The following is a 21,694-nucleotide window of genomic DNA, read 5'->3' as shown; positions in this document are numbered from 1 at the left end:
AAGAGGTTAAGTAGCCCCTTGACAGGAAAATAGGACTGCTTCTGACATGTAATGCAACAATATTCAACCAGTGATTGAGCACTTAGTGCCTACCTGTTATTCACCAGCTTCTCCTATATGGCCTGGCACAATAGCACCTTACCCCAAATACCACACCATATTTTCAAAGTGTTTTATATTCACCAGCTCACTTGGTAACCCTGTGAAGTGGACATTCCAGCTACAATCATCCCTATGTGAGAGAGGGAGAAACTGAGGCACAGGGAAGAACTCCAGGTCCTTCCAGTGGGCATGTGCTCTGTTTAGCTTTGATGCTTAGGTACCAAAAACACACATTAGAACAGTAAGGTGGCTTTTCAGAGACTGTACTTGGGAGCTGTTCCCCAGCCCAGGATGGAGCACCATTAATCTCTAATGGGGATGATGCTAAGGTTGATGTAGATGACGTCTCCCCAGATCCCTCACCCTTCGGGAGACACCTCCCTTGAGGCCACTTCCCTGAGGACAGTCCTGGTGTGGACAGCTCCCTTCATCCAGAAAGGAAGGGAGCCAGGCCCCAGGTCCAGCGAGGGAGACTCAAGGTAGACGTGACCTCTGACCTGCACCCCACAGCATGAGCTTGTCAGTGGAGCGTGCCGACCAGCCAGGCCGCGGAGCAGTGCCCTGGAGATGCTCCCCCCGGAGAGGCAGCCTTGGGGGCTTCAGGGAGAGCAGGAGCCCAGCTGAGCTGACCTGGCAGAAGAGGGTGTCAGGAATTGGGTAAGCACATCGGGGAAGAGACAGAGCTCGTAATCACACAGACGTGGGGCAACCCAGGGGAGCGGAACCTGGTCCTGTTGACAGGAAAGGGCTCACCCCAGATATATGTCCCAATAGGCCCAAGCAGGCCTGTGCCTGAGGCCGAGGAAATGGGGATAGAGCAGGCGGAGCCCGTGGAGAATTCCACCCCCAAGGAAGGGGCAGGAGGGGGGCAAGAGGGACGGGGCTGAGCTGCCCCCGAGGACCTGAAGGCCTACTGACCCTGTGTCTCGTGAGAGACACACAAAAATCCTCCCCTGAGCCTGAGGGAAGGGTGGCCTGCGTCCCATCTCCATGTCTCTGGATGTGACTAAGTGGCCGGCAGGAGGCAGCATGAACCGGATCCTCAGATTCCAACCCGCAAGTCCCCTCCTGCCTTCCTCCTCCACCCCCTGAGTCCGCCCTCTGCGCTGATCGCGGGCCTGTGCAGGAGCGGGGAGATGACCAGGCGTGGCTCCTGGCCTGGTGGAGGACGCGCAGCAAAGCACAGTCACAGTGCAGCCGATGTGTACCTCCACAGGGGAAGTTCAGACCCCATGGAGGGCAAAGGGAGGTCCCGCAGGAAATGGAGGGGGGCCCAGCTGAGTCCTGGAAGGCAAACCCTGGCCACTGGAAAGTGTGGAAGGAGCGTCGATGGTGGGCCGGGCCCAGGGGGCAGCAGGGGCCAAGGCCTGCTCCCAAGCTCGGCTGATGGGAAACAAAGGTCCCCCTGCTCAGCCTGCAGGGCGCTGCTCCCTCTGTTCGGTGCACAGACCCAGCTGGGGTAGGGAACCAGACCAGATCCCTTAAAGGACCCCCAGTCATTTGCACAGGGAAGCCTTGCGGATGAGCGCCCGTCATGCTTCTAAAACTGATCGTTTCTATCACAATAAGCTCAGGACTAGGGTTTCCAACAGCGCATCCTCGGAGAAGAAACCCACGGAGGTGGGCCCCAGCAGGGCCTCAAGGCAAAGGAGACCCTCCCAGAGAGACTCCGCATCAGATTCCTGGGTTCCCAAGGAAAGAGAGGAAGAAACAAATAACACAGACCGGGCAGGGGCAGGGCTCGTTGGGAGAGGGCAGGCACCACGAGAGGACTTGGGTCAGTGAGTCACAGACAGCTGAGTGGGAGGAAGGCCCACATCCATCCTCATTCTTTAATAGTAAAAAACCAGACCCAACCCTTCTGTCTTCCAGGAAGCCTTCCCTGACTGACGGTCACCCAAGTTCCCCTCATGACCCTTCCCCATAACCGGCTGGACTGCCACCTTCGCCCTCATGCCCAGCAACGACTGCACAGACTGGCCCTGGTGCCCTCCGCCCCATGTCAATGAGTGGCATCACCTTCCCTGGCCCTTCCCAGGTCCCGGCAGGTCTGCCTCTATCCACTGACTCTTTGGGGCTCTCCTCCGGAGCCAGGAGACCTTCAAAAGCAGGGTCCATGTCCAGTGTGCCCCTCCTGGCTCCTGGCACACCAGGTATGTGTAGCAAATGAGTGATCAGGGCATCCCTGGTGAGGCCTGGCTCCCCGGTGAAGAGACGCCTCCCTCTGAGACAGGAAGCAGAGAGCAGGGGCTGTCCCCCCCAGCAGCCTGGAGAGGCAGGAGCTATGTCTCTCAAACCCACCGGATGATCCCCAAGATTAGGCCAAACCTCCTCTTCCCAAACCTACAGCAGATGCCCAGAACCATTAACTGATACCTGGAAACATGTGTGAAGTTGCTTTATTTTCTTCCCTCACAGCCATCCTTTGCACAGACACGTACGCACGTGGGCACACACATGTGGGCTCACCCAACCACACACGGCATGAGCTGCCATAGCCAGGTCACACCTGCTGGTCGGGGCAGGCCCTGTGGGCGGGGCTGCCCACGCTGCCTCTAATGGAGGCTGTGCTGGGCACAGTAGTGGGCACACAGCTGCCGGTGGTACTGCAGGTGGTAGTCCTTCATGAGCTTGCCCAGGATGTAGAGGAACTCGTCAAAGCAGATCTGGTTGTCCTTGTTCTTGTCCGCCACCCGGAACAACTCCGTGAGGTAGTAGGGCTCCTTCCGCCCCTGAGGGGTGGGCAGAGGGTCAACCACCCCCCCAGGCACTCGGCCCCACAGCAGACGGCCAGGCTCTTGGCCACCTGCTGGTGGAAGCACAGGCTGGGGTAGCTGTGGCGTGGCCTGCAGGGGCTTGCAAGAAACAGCGCCTCGTGCAAACAGGCAGCGGCCAGGGCGACACTTGCTGCAGAAGCAGGCTGGAGGGGCCCAGGTGTGAAGGGAACCTGGGCGGACTGGGCCTGGAGCTGCATGGGCAGACGGCGGCCACCACTTGCAAGCTAGGCAGTGCTGAGCGGCCTGGTGCCCCCTGACAATTCATGTCCGTCCACCCTCAGTGGCTGTTACACCTGTCTCCCCAGCTGAACTGCAAGCTCCCCTCCAGGGGCTTGGGGCTAGGGGGCTGTGCCTTCCTCCTTCATACGGGGGGCTCCCGGGGCAGAGCCCACCTGTGCCTCCTGTCTGCACCTGCTGCACTGTTTCGGGGCCAGAACCAAGTAGGACAAGGCTGCAGCATCTGCCCAGGACGTGTATGGCCCTGTGTCACCTACGGAAAGGGCAGAATGAGGGCAAGAACACAGCCATGGGCCCTGCGGCTGTCCCAGGGCAGCGGGCCATGGGGCTGAGGATCGGGAGTGGCATGGAGAGGAACAGAAGGCACAGTAGGGTCAGAGCACAGTGAGAACATGGGACAGGGGAAGACAAGACGGGAACGTGGGCAGTGGCGGGGGAGCTGCTGCAGGGGGATTCAGCCGGTGGGCGTGGGAGCCCAGTGTGGAGTCCTCAGAATGCTCCAGGGAAGGGAGCCATTGCATCTGTAAGCAGCCATCGGCAGGTTTGCAACCTCTGTACCCCATCGCCCATCATCATCTACCTCATATAATCTCATCTCCACAAAGCCAGCTGACCTGAGAAACCAGGGCCTTCCCGCCAGGCCAGGCTCTCCCCCACTCCTCTCGCCTCGGCCCAGCTGCCCGGACTGCTCTCTGTCTGGGCCCAGGTAGGACTGTGAGCCCCCAAGTGGCAGGGCTTGGGGGTCCTGTGCAGCCCGTGGTATAGGCAATTGGCCCTGGAAAGGGAAAGGTTTCCCTGGAAACCACAGTCACTAGAGCCACCCCACCCCTGTGACCCTCACAGCTACACTCCACTAGGCTGAGGGCAAGGCTGTCTCCTCTGGACAGGGCAGTCCAGAGAGCCCCAGGAGTGGCCCTGGGGACAGAGGCAGCACCCCGCAGGTGGTCCTGGTAGCTTCGCAGGCTCCAGGGAGCCCAGCAGTCACAGGGCTGGGCCTGGTGGCAGCAAAGACGCACAGGTCTGGGGCGAGTGTCTGAGCGCAGCCTGGATTCTGGGGCTGGGCCCCAAGGCTGGTCTGAGAGAGTCTGTTAGCTCTGTGGGCAGGAGGTAGGAGTGGAAGGCACATTTCCTAGCCCCACCTGTGGCTTCGGGAGGCCACCACAGCCCCAGCTATCCTCCCCAGTAGTGGGGGCAGTGGGGAGCCCTGGGCTAGACCCGCGGAGAAGAAGCTGCCTTCAGAGGGCAGGGGCAGGGCAGGGGCGCTGACAGAACGGGCCAGTGGGTAGAGGGAAGATTTAGGACCTGTTCTCTTGGGAAGCAGGACGGGTGGAAGAATAAACGGGTGTGGGATTAAGTCTGAGTTTCAGGGATTAGCCAGCTATGTTTGGGCTGGAGCAGGGCCAGGCAGGGTGTTTCAGAAGAGAGAAATTAGGCTGGGCCAGGCCCTCCTCCTTCTGGCCACAGATCCTGCCCTCTGAACTCCTGAACTCCCGTCCCCTAAGTGGAAATTCTCTTAGGAAATGGCTTCCTACACCTGCACTCGCCCCACTCACTTCCCTCCCCACAACCTAGCCTCGCCTTCGTCCCCACCTGACCCCAGACCCCACGCACCAGGCCCTCCATGAAGCGGGGCACGGTGTCCGTGAGCAGCGCCTTCAGCTCCTCCAGGGACAGGGTCTCCGCGTCGCCCTCCCGGGCTGCGTACTGATGGTAGCAGTGGATGATTTGGAAAAGGGATTCCTCCACTGGTGTGTAGGTCATGGCGGCCAGGCTGCAGCCCAGGACAGGGGGCGGCTCTGGAGATGCGGGGTGCAGCCGCTGGGGACAGTGGAGAATCTGGGAGGAGAGAGCGGCACCCGGTCTGGGCCAGCCCACAGCACATGGGCTCTTCCTCCTGGAATTTTCTGCCCACCCTCCGGCCCCTTGTCTCAGGTGCCCTCCCGCAGTCCGTCTGAACCCTGGCAGAGTTGGCTCAGAGTTCCTGCCCTGCAGGAAGCTTTGCTGCAAACTCCCAGGCGGGCTCTGTCCCCCCTGGAGGCCGTGGCCTTCCTGAGGACGGAGCTGTGTTCTCCACCCCAGACCCTGTGCTCACCCTAGAAGTCGCCTACGGTCAAGAATGAGAAGGCTCTTTGAAGCGAGACAGCGTTTTCTGATGGAAATACTTCTAAGGCCACTGAGAAGGCAAGATCCCCACTACTTAGATTATTTTATACCAGAAACTAAATATTAGAATGATTATCGCGCCCAGAAACCCCAGCCCTGCTCACGCATTGCTGCCCTTTCTCAACGGAATGTACGGGCAGCACGTGGATTCCACCGCCTTGCTGCATGACCCCCTCTAAAGGAGCATCCTGGCCATCCGCGCCATCCCTTCAGCCCTTCAGCCCTGTTTCTTTTGCCCCCCAGGGGCCGCTGTGCGGTGGACTGGCCCGCGCTGGGGCAGGCAGGGCACGTGCAGGCCGTCCTGGCTGCCCTGCAGCACCCACCCCGGCCCTCCACACGGGGTGAAGGACCGATGCCCGCAACCTCCCTCTCCCCTCTTCCTGTGGAGATGAGACCCCTGTTCTCAGGAGGCAGGGTTATCCTCTCGGGTCAGCGGTCCTCCCTGGACTCTGTGCAGAGAAGTGTCATGACAACTACTGGTTCCAACAGCTACGCAGACAGCCAGGAACTGGGTGAAGCCCTGTGTGCCCAGTATCCCATGTAATCCTCACAGAGGCCCTACAAGGTTGGCCTCATTACCCCATTTTTCTGAGAAAAAAGGGACATTCAGAGAGGTTAAGTACATTTACCGAAGTCACACAACCTGGAGCTGAATTCAAATCTATGGCTTCGGAAATGACCCTAAAGACATGCTTTTAACTGGGGCCCTCAGCCCCTCTGGGGGCACATATATGCTATTGGGGCATCCATCTAACCTGCACGGATTCTCCAGAGCAAGTAAGCAGCCTGTATCTGCTATCTTGGACCTGCGCAGACACAACACAATCACCCACACACACACACACAACTCCCTTGGAAGAGGTACTGACCTGTCGCTCTTGGGGTGAAGCTGCTCCAAATCCACAGTCCGTACCTGCGGTTTATCCTAGAGATCCCCCAACATTCAGGCAGGCTGCAGTTGTGTGAGCAGGACCCCCTCCACCAAGTCCCACATCCTGCCCGTCCTTGGTGCCTCCAATATGGCAGCCAGTGTGTGACTCTTCAGAGGCTTTTCAGCAGCACGAATGAGCCTTAACTGCATTCCTGAGATGACGTCACTTGACACTCGCTTCCTCTGATTAACTCAACCAGCTTCAGAGACTCACCTTAATTCAGAGCCTGATCTGAAGCATCTCAGAACCACAGGTCACATTATCTCTCCCTGCCTCCAAACACATCCTCCCAGGGCTTGGGTGGGGTCAGACACACAACATAAATATGTCTTCCTTGAATGCCTTCCTCAATTACTGAACCCCCAAACGTAGTCATGAGGCACATTCATTCATTCAACAAATAGTTCTTGAGCGCCCACTGTGTGCGAGGCCCTCTCTAGGCAGTGTGAGTAAGTCATGGGGCCAGCTCACAGGGTTGAGGGGAGTGGAGGGAGAACAGAGTCACACACTGGCACCGTGCACTGTGAACACTTCTAACTTAGTGGCATGAACAGGGTTTGCCGGGTGCCCAGGAAGGAATACTTTCTGCCTGGAAAGCTGAGGAAGATTTCCTTAGGAGATATTTGAGTTGGGATTTGAAGAAAAGATTTCGTTGCAAGACGAAGCACGGAGAACCAGGCACTCCAGACAGAGGAAACAGTGCAGGCAAAGGAGTAGGGTATGAAAGAGTGGCCTGCTCTGGGAATGAGGTCCACAGGGTGCATCAGGAGCAGAAAATGAAAGGCCAGAGAGGTGGAATGGAGGTGAAACATGAAGGGCCCTGTGTGCCAACCTAGAGCTTCACCTTTATCCTGTGCACAGAAAGAAGTTAATAGAGGATTTTTAAGTGGGTTGGATGATAGCCAGACCCAAGAGAGAACCCCTCAGCCATGACTTCCCCCTGTGGGAGAGCAAGAGAACCCTGTGGCCTTCACCACCCTAATATAAAAGCCAGTAGATACCTTTACAGAGTTAATTTAATCCATTACCTTCACCTGTGAGATTTGTATTTTCCTATGCTTTCACCCTGTTGTTTAGTGAGTTTTCGTTTCAACTTCAACTCTCTTAAGCATTTCTTGTAAGGTAGGTCTAGTGGGGACAAACTTCCTCAGTTTTGTTTGTCTGGGAAAACAGAAAGAAAATCCCAGGACCCTAAGGGCTTCATGGGTGAATTCTAACACACATTCAAAGAAGAATTGATACCAATGTTTCTTAAACTCTTTCAGTATATAGAAAAATACTTCCAAGCTCATTTTGTGAGGCCAGCATTTCTCTGCTACCAAAACCAGGCAAAGACACTGCAAGAAAAAGAAAACTACAGGCCAATATCCCTGATCAACATAGATTCAGAAATCTTCAGTAAAATCCTAGCAAAGTAAATTCAACATCACATTAAAAGGATCGTGTACCATGCTGAAGCAGGATTTACCCCAGGGATGCAAGGATGATTTGACAGAAGCAAATCAATCAAGGTGCTACAACCTGTTAACAAAACAAAAGAAAAGAAATGCATGATTATCTCAATAGATGCAGAAAAGATGTCTGACAAAGTTCAACACCCATTCATAATTAAAACTCTCAACAAAATAGGTGGAGAAGAATCTTATCTCAACACAATAAAAGCCATATATGAAAAGCCCATGGGTAATTTCATAATCAGTGGGGGGAAAAACTGAAAGCTTTCCCTCTAAGATATGGTACAAGACATGGATACCTATTCTTGACACCTTTTTCAATGTAGTACTAGAAGTCCTAGCTGGAGAAATTAGACAAAAGGAAGAAATGAAAGGTGTCCAAATAGGAAAGGTGGAAAAAGGATTATCTCTGCAGATTATATAATCATATAGTAGAAAACCCTAAAATCATATATAGAAAACCCTATTGACTAGACAACAATAAAAAGACCTGTTATATATAATAAATGAAATCTATAAAGTTGCAGGATACAGAATAAATACACAAAATGAATTGTGCTTCACCGGTGTTGGCAAAACTGGACGGCTACATGCAAGAGAATGAAACTGGATTATTGTTTATCCCCATACACAAAAGTAAACTCAAAATGGATCAAAGACCTGAATGTAAGTCATAAAACCATAAAACTCTTAGAAGACAACATAGGCAAAAATCTCCTGAATATAAACATAAGCAACTTTTTCCTGAACAAGGGAAACAAAAGCAAAAATGAACACATGGGACTCTATCAAACTAAAAAACTTCTGTACAGCAAAGGACACCATCAACAGAACAAAAAGGCATCCTACAGTATGGGAGAATATGTTTGTAAATGGCATACCCGACAAGAGATTAACATTCAAAATATATAAAGAACTCACAGGCCTCAACAACCAAAGAGCAAATAACCCAATTATTAAATGGGCAGAGGATATGAACAGACAATTTTCCAAAGAAGAAATTCAGATGGCCAACAGGCACATGAAAAGATGCTCCACATCACTAATTATCACGGAAACACAAATAAAAACCACAATGAGATATCACCTCATATCAGTTGGGATGGCCAGTATCAAAAAGACTAAGAACAACAAAAGCTGGTGAGGATGCAGAGAAAGGGGAACCCTCCTACGCTGCTGGTGGGAATGTAAATTAGTTCAACCATTGTGGAAAGCAGTATGGAGATTCCTCAAAAAACTAAAAGTAGAAATATTTGATCTAGGAATTCCACTCCTAGGAATTTACCCAAAGAATATAATTTCCTAACAATGAACCAACAGAAAGAGAAATCAGGAAAACAACTCCATTCACAATTGCATCCAAAAAAATAAAATACCTAGGAATAAACCTAACCAAAGAAGTGAAAGACTTATACTCTGAAAACTACAAGTCACTCTTAAGAGAAATTAAAGGGGACACTAACAGATGGAAACTCATCCCATGCTCGTGGCTAGGAAGAATTAATATCGTCAAAATGGCCATCCTGCCCAAAGCAATATACAGATTTGATGCAATCCCTATGAAACTACCAGCAACATTCTTCAATGAACTGGAACAAATAATTCAAAAATTCATATGGAAACACCAAAGACCCCGAATAGCCAAAGCAATCCTGAGAAAGAAGAATAAAGTAGGGGGGATCTCACTCCCCAACTTCAAGCTCTACTATAAAGCCATTGTAATCAAGACAATTTGGTACTGGCACAAGAGCAGAGCCACAGACCAATGGAACAGACTAGAGAATCCAGACATTAACCCAGACATATATGGTCAATTAATATTTGATAAAGGAGCCATGGACATACAATGGCGAAATGACAGTCTCTTCAACAGGTGGTGCTGGCAAAACTGGACAGCTACATGTAGGAGAATGAAACTGGACCATTGTCTAACCCCATATACAAAAGTAAACTCAAAATGGATCAAAGACCTGAATGTAAGCCATGAAACCATTAAACTCTTGGAAGAAAACATAGGCAAAAACCTCTTAGACATAAACATGAGTGACCTCTTCTTGAACATATCTCCCCAGGCAAGGAAAACAACAGCAAAAATGAGTAAGTGGGACTATATTAAGCTGAAAAGCTTCTGTACAGCAAAAGACACCATCAATAGAACAAGAAGGATCCCTACAGTATGGGAGAATATATTTGAAAATGACACATCCGATAAAGGCTTGACGTCCAGAATATATAAGGAGCTCACACGCCTCAACAAACAAAAAACAAATAACCCAATTAAAAAATGGGCAGAGGAACTGAACAGACAGTTCTCCAAAAAAGAAATACAGATGGCCAACAGACACATGAAAAGATGCTCCACATCGCTAATTATCAGAGAAATGCAAATTAAAACTACAATGAGGTATCACCTCACACCAGTAAGGATGGCTGCCATCCAAAAGACAAACAACAACAAATGTTGGCAAGGCTGTGGAGAAAGGGGAACCCTCCTACACTGCTGGTGGGAATGTAAGTTAGTTCAACCATTGTGGAAAGCAGTATGGAGGTACACCAAAATGCTCAAAACAGACTTACCATTTGATCCAGGAATTCCACTCCTAAGAATTTACCCTAAGAACGCAGCAATCAAGTTTGAGAAAGACAGATGCACCCCTATGTTTATTGCAGCACTATTTACAATAGCCAAGAATTGGAAGCAACCTAAATGTCCATCAATAGATGAATGGATAAAGAAGATGTGGTACATATACACAATGGAATACTACTCAGCCATAAGAAAAGGGCAAATCCAATCATTTGCAGCAACATGGATGGAGCTGGAGGGTATTATGCTCAGTGAAACAAGCCAAGCGGAGAAAGAGAAATACCAAATGATTTCACTTATCTGTGGAATATAAGAACAAAGGAAAAACTGAAGGAACAAAACAGCAGCAGAATCACAGAACTCAAGAATGGACTAACAGGTACCAAAGGGAAAGGGACTGGGGAGGATGGGTGGGTAGGGAGGGATAAGGGGGGGAGAAGTAGGGGGGTATTAAGATTAACATGCATGGGGGGGTAGGAGAAAAGGGAGGGCTGTACAACACAGAGAAGGCAAGTAGTGATTCTACAACATTTTGCTATGCTGATGGACAGTGACTGTAAAGGGGTTTATAGGGGAGACCTGGTATAGGGGAGAGCCTAGTAAACATAATATTCGTCATGTAAGTGTAGATTAGTGATACCAAAAACAAAGCAAATATAAAAATAAAAAAAAGGGCAGTTCCTGTGTGGTAACCTCCAACGAGTTCTACACAAGGGTATAAAGGGCATATAAAAGTGTAGGCAAAGGGTCTGTTTGTGTTTATACAGAGGATCAAAGCCTAATTGGGCTACCCCGAAAATGAACTAAGATACGATATGAAAAAGAACTTCCAACATCAGCACTCTCTGGAAGACTCATGCCAGAAGATGATCATCAAGAAACCCCAACAAAGATCCACGCACTGCTACAGCTGTAGATGCACTCATCCCACCAGTTCCTGGACTTGCCATGGGAATGAGGAAGGAGATATCTAAGCTGGCCTGTGCATACAGTAAAACAACAAATTTGACTGGATCTATACTGTTGGAACTCAACCAAGAATTTGGAGAAGTGCAAATTGTAGCACTCCAAAGTCTTACAATTGCAGACTATTTACTGTTAAAAGAACATATGGGATGTGAACAGTCCCCAGGAATGGGTTGTTTTAATTTGTCTGATTTCTCTCAGACTGTTCAAGTTCAGTTGGACAATATCCACCATATCATAGATAAGTTTTCACAAATGCCTAAGGTGCCTAACTGGTTTTCTTGGTTTCACTGGAGATGGCTGGTAATTACAGATATGCTTTGGTTATGTAACTATACTCCTATTATGTTAATGTGTGTGCGCAATTTAAGTAGTAGCTTAAAACCTATATATGCTGAAGTTACTCTACAAGAAGATATGTCAAAGAAATAATCAATCTTCCCATGTTTTCTTCCGCCTGCTACTTCTATAGCTTTTCTTCTTCCTTCCTAATTACAACCCTTAAATAGAATTCATGCCTCATATCAAATTTACCGAGTATCATAATTCTTCCAAGTGGTAAAGATACCTCAAGACAAATGCTGGGCATAGAAGCCACAGGGCATAAATATGCAAAGAAGTAAAAAGCTAACCTTTTCAAACAATAAGGCTTCTCTCTCACTTACCAACTTTACATTTCCCTGTATGGCCCCGGAAGATGACTGGTTAGCCAGAGACGGGTAAGATTCCTCAAGGGAGGAACAACCTAAGACAGGCACAGTCGCAGGGGGGCCATCAGGTGAGAAATTGGGGATCAACAGAGGTGAGGCTTAGAACCTCACCCCCCCGTTCTGAGAGAAATCTTCTGCATACGTGGATGTTTTATTGCCCTGGTCTAGCTTGGATTAACACATAGTCTACAGGCACACACCTGATCATCTACATTTGCTCTCTTACAACACTAAACTATGTTTTCTACCTTTATCTTGTATCTACCTACCACCTCAGCATTTTATTAAAAATAATAATAATAAAGAGAGAAATGTGGTATCCACATATAAATCAAGTATAAAAACCAAATGAGTATTCATATTTGAACTGACTGTTTAGAGTTCATAATGCATGAGCAAAACCAAAAGTTTCTGTGATGACTGCCCTTGTACTGTTCACTATGTAACTTATTCATTATGTAAGAATTTGTTCTCCATGTAAGAACTTGTTTGTTATGCCTCAGAAGATTGGAGACTGACGAAAATTAGGCTTGGGGTGGATTAATGATTGTGCATTGAGCATTGACTCCCCTATACAGAATTTTATTGTCGTTAACAACCATTTGATCAATAAATATGAGAGATGCCCTCACAAAAAAAAAAAAAAAAAAAAGGACAGACTTCCAATGGTAAAATAAATAAGTAACCGGGATGTAATGTATAGCATAAGGAATATAGTCAAGATATTGTAACAGCTTGGTAGGGTGAAAGCTGGAACCTAGAATTATGTATATAAATGTTTTATCACTGTGTTGTACACTTGAAACTAATGTAATGTAATACTGTGCGTCGGCTACCCTTCAATAAAAAATAATTATCTAAAAAAAAAAAAAAAGAATATAATTTCTTAGATTCAAAAAGACATATGCACCCCTATGTTTACTGCAGCACTATTTATAATAGCTAAGATGTAGAAGCAACATAAGTGTCCGTCAGTAGATGAATGGATAAAGAAGATATACACAATGTAATCCTATTCATTTGCAACAACATGGATGGAGCTGGAGGGTATTATGCTCAGTGAAATAAGCCAGGTGAAGAAAGACAAGCACCAAATGATTTCCTTCATTTGTGGAGTATAACAATGAACCAAAACTGAAGGAACAGAACTGCAACAGACTCACAGACTCCAAGAAGGGACTAGCAGTTACCAAAGGGAAGGTGGGGGACGGTGGGTGGGGAGGGAGGGAGAAGGGGATTGAGCAGTATTATGATTGGCACACATGGTGTCGGGGGGATCATGGGGAAGACAGTGTAGCACAGAGAAGGCAAATAGTGACTCTGCAGCATCTTACTATGCTAACAGGCAGTGATTGCATTGGGGTATGGGAGGGGACAATAATATAGGTGAATGTAGTAATCACATTGTTTTTCCATGTGAAACCTTCTTAAGAGTGTATATCAATAATGCCTTAATAAAAAAATCCATTGTGTTTCTATAGACAAACAACAAACTATCCGAAAGGGAAATTAAGAAAGCAATCTCATTCACAATAGCAACAAAAAGAATAAAGTACTTAGGAAATAACCAAAGAGATGAAACACTTGCACACTAAAAATTATAAAAACATCGATGAAGGAAATTTTAAAAGTCACAGATAAGTGGAAAGACATCCTGTGTTCATGGGTTGGAAGAACAAATATTGTTAAAATTTCCATACTACCAAAGTGATCTACAGATTCATTGCAATCCCTATCAAATCCCAATAGCATTCTTTACAGAAATATAAAAACAATCCTAAAATTCATAAGGAGCCACAAAAGATCATGAATAACCAAAGCAATCTTGGGAAAAAAGAACGAAGCTAGAGGTATCACACTTGCTGATTTCAAAATTCATTATAAAACTACAGTAATCAAAACAGTATGGTACTGGTATAAAAACAGACATGTAGACCAATGGAACAGACCAGTGGAACAGAATAAAGAGCCCAGAAATAAATCCACACATATAAAGTCAACTGCTCTTTGACAAGAGTGTCAAGAATACGAAATGAAGACTGAATAGTCTCTTCAATAAATTGTGCTGGGAACACTAGAAATTCACATGCAGAAAAATGAAATTGGACCCTGGTCTCACACCATGTACAAAAATCAACTCAAAATGGACTAAAGTCTTAACTTTTAAGACCTGAAATCATGAACCTATAAAACAAAACTTAGGGAGAAAACTTCTTAACATTGTTCTGGGCAATGATTTTTTGGATATGGACACAGGCAAAAAAAATCACAGACAGAAAAGCCAAAATTAACAAGTGGGATTACATTAAATTAAAAACCTTCTGAACAGCAAAAGAAACAATCAACAGAGTGAAAAGGCAATTAACATAATGGGAGGACATATTTGCAAGCCATATATTTGATAAGACATAATATCCAAAATATATAAGGAAGTCATATAACTAACTCAATAGCAAAATAAATAAATAAATAAAAGTTTAAAATGGGCAAAGACTCTGAATAGACAACTCTCAAAAGAAGACATACAAATGGCCTAAAGTTATGTGAACAGGTGTCCAGCTTCACTAATCATCAGGGAAATACAAATCAAAACCACAATGAGCTATTACCTGACCTCATAGCTGTTAGAATGGCTATTATCAGAAATTTAATAAATAATAAGCGTTGACAAGGATGCGGAGAAAAGCAAATCCTTATATACTACTGGTAGGAACGAATACAAATTGGCAGAGGCATTATAGAAAACAGTATGGAGGTTCCTCCAAAAATTAAAAATAGAACTACCTTATGATCCAGTAATCCCACTTCTGGATATAAATACCCAAAGGAAATTAAATCAAAACCTCAGAAATATGTGCACTCCCACATTCATTTCAGCACTATTCAATAATAACCAAGATAGGGAAACAATCTAAATGTCCACTGATGGAAGAATGGATAAATAAAATGTGGTATTATAATACAATGGAATATTATTCAGCCATAAAAAATAAGGAAATCCTGCGATTTTCAACAGCATGGGTAAGCCTGGAAGACACTACAAATGGAATAATAAGCCAGATGCAGAATGACAAATACTGCATAATCTCTATGGTGGAATCTAAAAACGTTAAATTCATAGAGACAGAGTAAAAAGGTGGCTACCAAGAGCTAGGGAGAGGGAAGAATAGAGAGATTTTGGTCAACGAATACAAAGTTCCAGTTATGCTAAATGAATAAATTCTGAAGATCCAATGAAGACATTGTGGTTAGTTAGCAATACTTTATTTTATACTTGAAATAGGGCAGATCGTAAGTGTTCTCACCACATTAAAAAGTAACTGTTTAAAGGGATTAATACGTTAATTAGCCTAATTGTGGTGATTATTTCACAATGTATTATGTGTATCAAATCATCAAATTGCACACCTTAAATACACATAATTTTTATTGTCAGATATTTTTCAATAAAAAATAAATAAGTTGATGAGGGGTATTATGTTTAGTACACATGGTGTGGAGGATCACGGGGAGAACAGTGTATAAGAGAGAAGGCACATAGTGGATCTCTGGCAACTTCCTGCACTAGTGGACAGTGCCTGCATTGGAGTATGGGTGGGGAATTGATAATATGGGTAAATGTAGTAACCACATTTTTTTTTCATGTGAAACCTTCATAAGAGTGTATATCAATCATACCTTAATAAAAAAAAATTTTTTTTAAGAAAATAAAAAAATTGAGTAACATTCTGCCTTCTAGAAGCTCATAGTCTAGAGGTGGAGACAGACATCCAGACAATGCTTCCAGGCAGTGTACTTAGACAAGAACTGCAAGCTTGGTGCCGAGCACGCATCCCCGAGGGAGTCAGGGCACAGTCCCCGCCCCAGCCTTCACAAACACAGCAGCCTTCGCGTCGTGAAGATCAATCATTGAAAGTGACACCTTGTGGCAACCACAAGCCACTGCAGGCAAAGAACTCGGGTTAGCGTCACAAAGACTTACCCCCACTGGCCCTGAAGCCCCCAAGATGTTAGACAACTCAAAGATAGCCAAAGACCTCAAGAGAATATTAGCTTTCTGGCAAATGGGGTGCGGGTGAGGGTGGAAATAAAACTATTACTTTAGAAAAACAAAGAAATGTGGCCACTTTCATATCCAAGATGATGAATCAGGATCTACTAGTTACATATTAAGGCTCCATTTGGGATTCTTGCCATCTCCCATCAGTGTATATCTACTTTCTATTTCACAGATTCATTTTATCGATATCACTAGAGCCTACCGATATCATGGATGGTCAATGGTGTCACTAGCATCTGAAATGTGTGACAGGCTGTGCTTGAAGGGGCATTACTAAATGTTTTTGAATCCTTAGGGGGAATGTTTAGGGTGAAAGAAAAAGGAAGTGTAATAGCATTGTATTTTCTGGGCAACGTTAATTTCTTCATCATGCAGAAAATTAGAACAATATCGGAGCATGAGAGTGCCTGGGGTGCTTCTATAGAATCTGGATGCTCTGAGACTGAGAAAATAACTACAAGAAGTGCTTCCTCGGTACAGAACACTGCCGCCTGGACTTTACATCCATCGTTCATTCTTCCTAACAATTGCTGATGAGGAACCCAAGGAACAACAAGTTAAAGGACATGCTGGAGGTGAAACAGCTAATAAATGCAAAGGCAAAATTTAAATCCAGGCTATCCAGCTCCACAGCACCTGTTCTTTTTCTTTTTAACACCTTTATTGAGATATTATTAACACAAAAATTGTATGTATTTAAGATGTACAACTTGATGTTTTGATATATGTATGCACTGGGAAATGATCACCATCAAGCTAATTAACATGTCTGTCAAGTCACATAGTTACCATTGTGTGCGTGTGTTGAGATTTAACATCCACCCTCTTAGCAGATTACAAGTACACGGTACAGTATTGTTAACCGTCATCACTGTGTGTACGTTAACCACTACATTATCTTGCCTCTGAAAAATAGGAGATCCAGCCAGGGGAAGGACTCTGCAATTTTAGAAAAGAGCTGATACAAAGGTGCACACAGGGGGGAGCCAGCCTGATATGTTCAAGGGACCAAAAGTAGAGCTGGGATCATATAAACGAGGACCAGAGAGGAAGACAGGAGGTGAGGTCTGAGGCCTGACTGTGGAAGACTTTGCATATTCAGGAGTTCCTCTAAATGGGATAGGAAGCCACAAAAAGAGATGCCGTGTTCATGGATTAAAAGACTGCTATTGCGAAGCTGCCAATTCTCCCCAAAAGTGAGCCGTAGATTTGGTGCAGTCCCTATCAAACTCCTAGCCAGGATTTCTGTAGAAACTGGCAGGCTAATTATAAAAGCATATGGAAATGAAAAAGGCTAAGACTAGTCAAGACAACTATGAAGAAGAAAAGAGTTGGAGGATTTACAGTTCTAGGCGTTAAGCCTCATTATCATGGCTCCTGTCACTGAGACACTGTGTAACTGAGTCAAGGACAAACAGCCCAGCAGAACTAAATGGAGAACTGAGGCAAAGATATATGCACAGAGCATATTTGTTCTCTGACAAAAGTGGCACTGCTGAGCAGTAAGAAAAACACAAGCTTCTCAATAAATCTGGCTGGAACCACTGCATATTCACATGGAAAAAAGTAGTCCTCACAGGTAGACAAAAATCAATTCCAGGTGGATTGTAGGTCTGAATGTGGAAAGGCAAGCAATAAAGCTCTTAGAACATAAGAAAATACCATTGAAGGCCTCAGGGTAGGCAAATATTTCTTAAACAAGACCACAGAAACACTGATCCCTCAGGGGTGCTGGGATGGCGAGTAGGGCTCAGGAGCAGACAAGCAGGTGTCTAACCCGAGGCCCTCAATGGGCGCAGGTTCCCTGTGGGCCCCTCCAGCCCCTCCAGCGTCTTCCCCTCATCACCCACACCCTGCTCACAAAGTTGACCAGTCAAGAAAACGTTATTTCCTCAGACTTTTCCTCTCTAACTGATTCAGGCTCCTCTTCCAGGCATTTGAGAAATAGGGTGACCGGGTCTAGGTGACCTCCTCAGACACAGTGCCATCATCTCTGCTATCAACAGGCTTTGAATGACAAAGCGACAGCCTAGCTTCATTTCTCCAAATTGCGAGTCTGCAGGAAAGAAGAATGAGCAATTCGAGCTGCAAAGGGGATGAAAATGAAAAAATGGTGGGAAAAAAATTTTACTTTTCCTTGCATCCAAATAACCTGCTAGGAAGCTCTCTGTGTAAGAGCAGGAGGTGGGACTCAGGGTTGGGGCCCAGGACTGTGAGCCAGGGAGAAGAGGGTGCTGGCTGTGGGAGAGTGGGAAGGTCCAGGCGGAGCTGGGAGCCTGGGGACTCCTGGCTCTGGATACGGAGTGCTGGGGACACGGAGCTTAGAAGAGGCCATACAGACAAGAGCAGCTTGCCCAGGGACCAGAACCTACCTGCCAATCACTCCCACCTTCCTCCACCACTGCCCCGTCTAACCCAGGGTGCTCAAGTCTGGGGTCCTCAGCAGGTGACCCTGTTCAGGTCAGAGCAGGACCAGAATCCTGGGGGGGCCTCACCTCCCAACTCAGGGGTGATAGTAAGGGTAGGGTCATGGCCAATGCTCCATGATGAAAGGGACAGGCTCAGGGATCACATCAGGGGCCTGACCTCTGTATAAGACAGTCACTGAACTATATTGGTTTCAACAGAAAGCAGACAGCTTCCTTTCACTCCTCTCCCTGGATACCAAGTTTCAAGAAAGAAGAGAGAAAGAGAGAATGATGGGTGGAAGGGCAGGGTCTGCAGTGGCTACAGGTTGATTTGCATCTGGACTGTGCCGATAGATGAGTTAAAAGCAAAAGGGTCTTGGCCCAGGATTTTATCATCAGCCTGAGGAAGAACACCTGAGGGACAGACCAGCTGGCCTGTGGCCGGGGTCCTAAATTCAAAAATGGAATCCATCAGGTTTTACTCTATGCCATGCCACACCACCCTTGTCCACCAGAGTGGATGATCAGAGGCCTGTGTTCATTGGAGTTAACAGATAACAGAAAATACCTATTGGTGTCTGCCGCCAGTTCCCAGCACAGAGCTCCTGAAACCTTTTTAGTTTCCTGAGTGATAAGAGCCCTGGGAGCATCTTTTATTCTAATATGTGGTCTTTGACCCTGTCCCTGACACAGTCAGGGTAATATCCGTGGTGACAGGAGTGTCTTTTGTCCTAATAAGGTGACTCAAGGTGGGCTCTGGGTGGCTCCTGGCTGTGGGCTGGACCAGGCCATGACTGGAAGCTTCCAGGTTGGTGAACACAAGAGGTGCTGGGAGAGTGGAACACCCACAGAGGGCACGGGTGCTTCATGCCCTTTCCACAGTCCTTACCCTGTATCACTCCTATCTGGCTGTTCCTCTGTATCCTTTATCACATCCCTTAATAAACTGGCAAACATAGTAGTGTTTCCCTGAGTTCCGTGAGCCAGCCAAGCAAACTAATCAAACCCAAAGGGACAGGAGGTCATGGGAACCTCTGATTTGTAGCCAAGTGGGACAGAAGTTGTGGGTAACCTGGGGACCTACTACTCATGATTGGCATCTGAGGTGTGGTGGGGGGCAGACTGAAGAGACTGAGCCCTTCACCTGTGGGATTTGATGCCACCCCCAGGTAGATGGTATAGAACTGAGTAAAATTGTAGGACACAGAAAATTGCATGTTGTGGGGAAAACCCCACACACATTTGGTGACTGGCGGCATCAGAAGTGAAGGGTTCTGTGTGAGTGTGGCAGTGATGTAGGAGTAAACATGCATGAAAGAAATACACTGGGGAAAAACTAGGTTTTTCCATACTCAGGAAGGAGAACTGTGGGTTTTACCAATTTAGAGACTCATCTGAGAAGGATGCAAGGAATGGCCAGACTCCTAGCTATCCGCGGTGATAATGCACTGGCCGCATCTCACACAGAACCTTCACCCCCTGCCATGGGGCCACCCTGTCACCCCTGGGAATCGTTATTAGCCAGCCCTGTTTAGGGGCCCCAAGGCTCAGCTTACCCAACGCTGCAGTCAGCCCGGAAGTCCCCAAACCCTCTTTAGCAGGAGAGCTTGGTAAGTGACCGCCTGCCCTCACTAACCTGTGGCCCAGCCCGATGCACAGGACCCCTGAGCAATGATGGGAAGCCAGCACTAGTGAGGGGCACAGGATGAGGGTCCATTTTTTAAAAAGATCTAACGGCTTCATTTAATTCACATACCATATAATTCACCCACTTTAAGGCTACAATCATTTGCAGTATATTCACAGAGTTGAGCAACCATCAGCACAATTCATTTTTGAACATTTCCATCACGCCAAAAACAACCCTGTACTCATTAGCAATCACTCCTATTTCTCCCAAGCCCCACCCCTTAAAACCTAGGCAACCACTAAATGACTTTTTGTCTTCCTAGACTGGCCCATTCTGGACATTCCATATGAATGGAATCATACAATATGTGGCTTTTGTGACTGGCCTCTTTCACACGACGTGTTGGTGGTAGCTTGATATTCACGATGCTTTTCTCTGTTAACTTTCACTTTTTCATTTTTCCAAAATCATGCAGTGCCTCTTGTTATCATTTTTCAGCTGGACTTGGATTACAATGTTTCTTTGATATTGTAGTAGAAACAAATGTTTTATTTTCCAATTTACACTGTAGTTTTACCTTAAGTGTTAAGAATCATGAATAAAATTAACTTTGCCTATAAAATATAAACTTAACGGTTTTCATTTTTTCCCATGTCTGTTAACTCTCAATTAACCATTGCATCCCCAAAGTACGATTTTATGCAAAGCTTCCACGCCAGGCATTGAGGATAGCAGAATACAAACAAATAAGAAAATCCCTCTGCTCTTCAAAACCTTTCGGTGAAGACCAGAAGACACACACCTGAAAAAAAGAAAAGGTGTGAAGCTGGTGCCCGGTGTGGGACACTAAGGCAGCCTAAACAAGGGCGAGAACCAGCAATAAACAACAGTCCAGCAAACATGGAGAAAACTCGTGTGTCAACGGTTTGGGACGAGCGCTCAGTAGCGCCACCACGTGGAAGATGGGAAAACAGAAGACCAATCTGAATCTCTACTCTCAGGGCAGAATCTCTGGGTTTACGAAGCTCTCTGTGTAAGAGCAGGAGGTGGGACTCGGGGTTGGGACTCGGGGGTGGGACTCCACTCTCACCAGAATAGGAACTGCTCAGTTTGTAAATACACCCGGGCCAGGAAGCCTTCCTGGAATGCCTCCCACCACTTTCTCCAAGTTGGGATTTTCAGCCTAGATGCCCCAGCCTTACCTTGATGAGCTTGGGTGAGGTCAGGAATGATCTTTGCAAATTTGAGTGGCTTCGCCAGTGTCCCAAATTTGAGCAGATCAACTCTTCAGGGCATTCCTGGGTCACCTCCCAACACCAATATGTGGCCTCAGAGAAAGCAAATCCCTTTGGTTATCAGGCTTACAGAATTAGTAACGGTAAATTCTCCCATCGCAGCGTTCCGGAGTGGGACCACAGGCTGTGGCTGGGTTTGAGCCCTCCCATCCTCCAGCGTGGATAGCTGGGTCTGTGAAGCCCCGTCCTGTTTCTGCAGCGGCTAAGACCCGGCAGAGCCCAGAGCAAGGCACTGCCTCCTAAGCGGACCCTGTACAGAGGAAGGAACAAGGTAGTTAAAGGCTTTAGAGGAAGTCAATAGTCGTGGGCCAGGAGAGAGCTTTGCTCGGTCCCCTGCCTCCAGGCTCATTCCCATAGCGCTCATCACCACTGA

The 21,694-nt window shown here is 46.8% G+C and overlaps 1 protein-coding gene across 2 annotated transcripts; it reads right to left on the bottom strand.

The window, feature by feature from the left end:
* Positions 1-2,485: 2,485 nt before the first annotated feature.
* On the bottom strand, positions 2,486-6,331 carry LOC118930599 (protein S100-A15A). Of its 2 annotated transcripts, XM_036922188.2 has the most exons (4): positions 6,149-6,324; positions 5,209-5,289; positions 4,728-4,952; positions 2,486-2,834 (listed from the first exon to the last, which is right to left on the bottom strand). In XM_036922188.2, exons 3-4 carry the CDS (start codon positions 4,875-4,877, stop codon positions 2,658-2,660), a joined length of 327 nt encoding a protein of 108 aa, XP_036778083.2. In that variant the 5' UTR covers positions 4,878-4,952; positions 5,209-5,289; positions 6,149-6,324; the 3' UTR covers positions 2,486-2,657. The 2 variants fall into 2 exon arrangements, with proteins under 2 accessions (XP_036778083.2, XP_036778082.2); XM_036922187.2 differs by lacking the exon at positions 5,209-5,289 and having other exon boundaries at positions 6,149-6,331.
* Between the last annotated feature and the right edge of the window lie 15,363 nt (positions 6,332-21,694).

Source organism: Manis pentadactyla, chromosome 19, assembly GCF_030020395.1.
Source record: "Manis pentadactyla isolate mManPen7 chromosome 19, mManPen7.hap1, whole genome shotgun sequence".
Lineage (NCBI taxonomy): Eukaryota > Metazoa > Chordata > Mammalia > Pholidota > Manidae > Manis > Manis pentadactyla.
The sequence above is the reverse complement of the archived record's forward strand: the minus strand, read 5'-3'. Positions and strand labels throughout refer to the sequence as shown.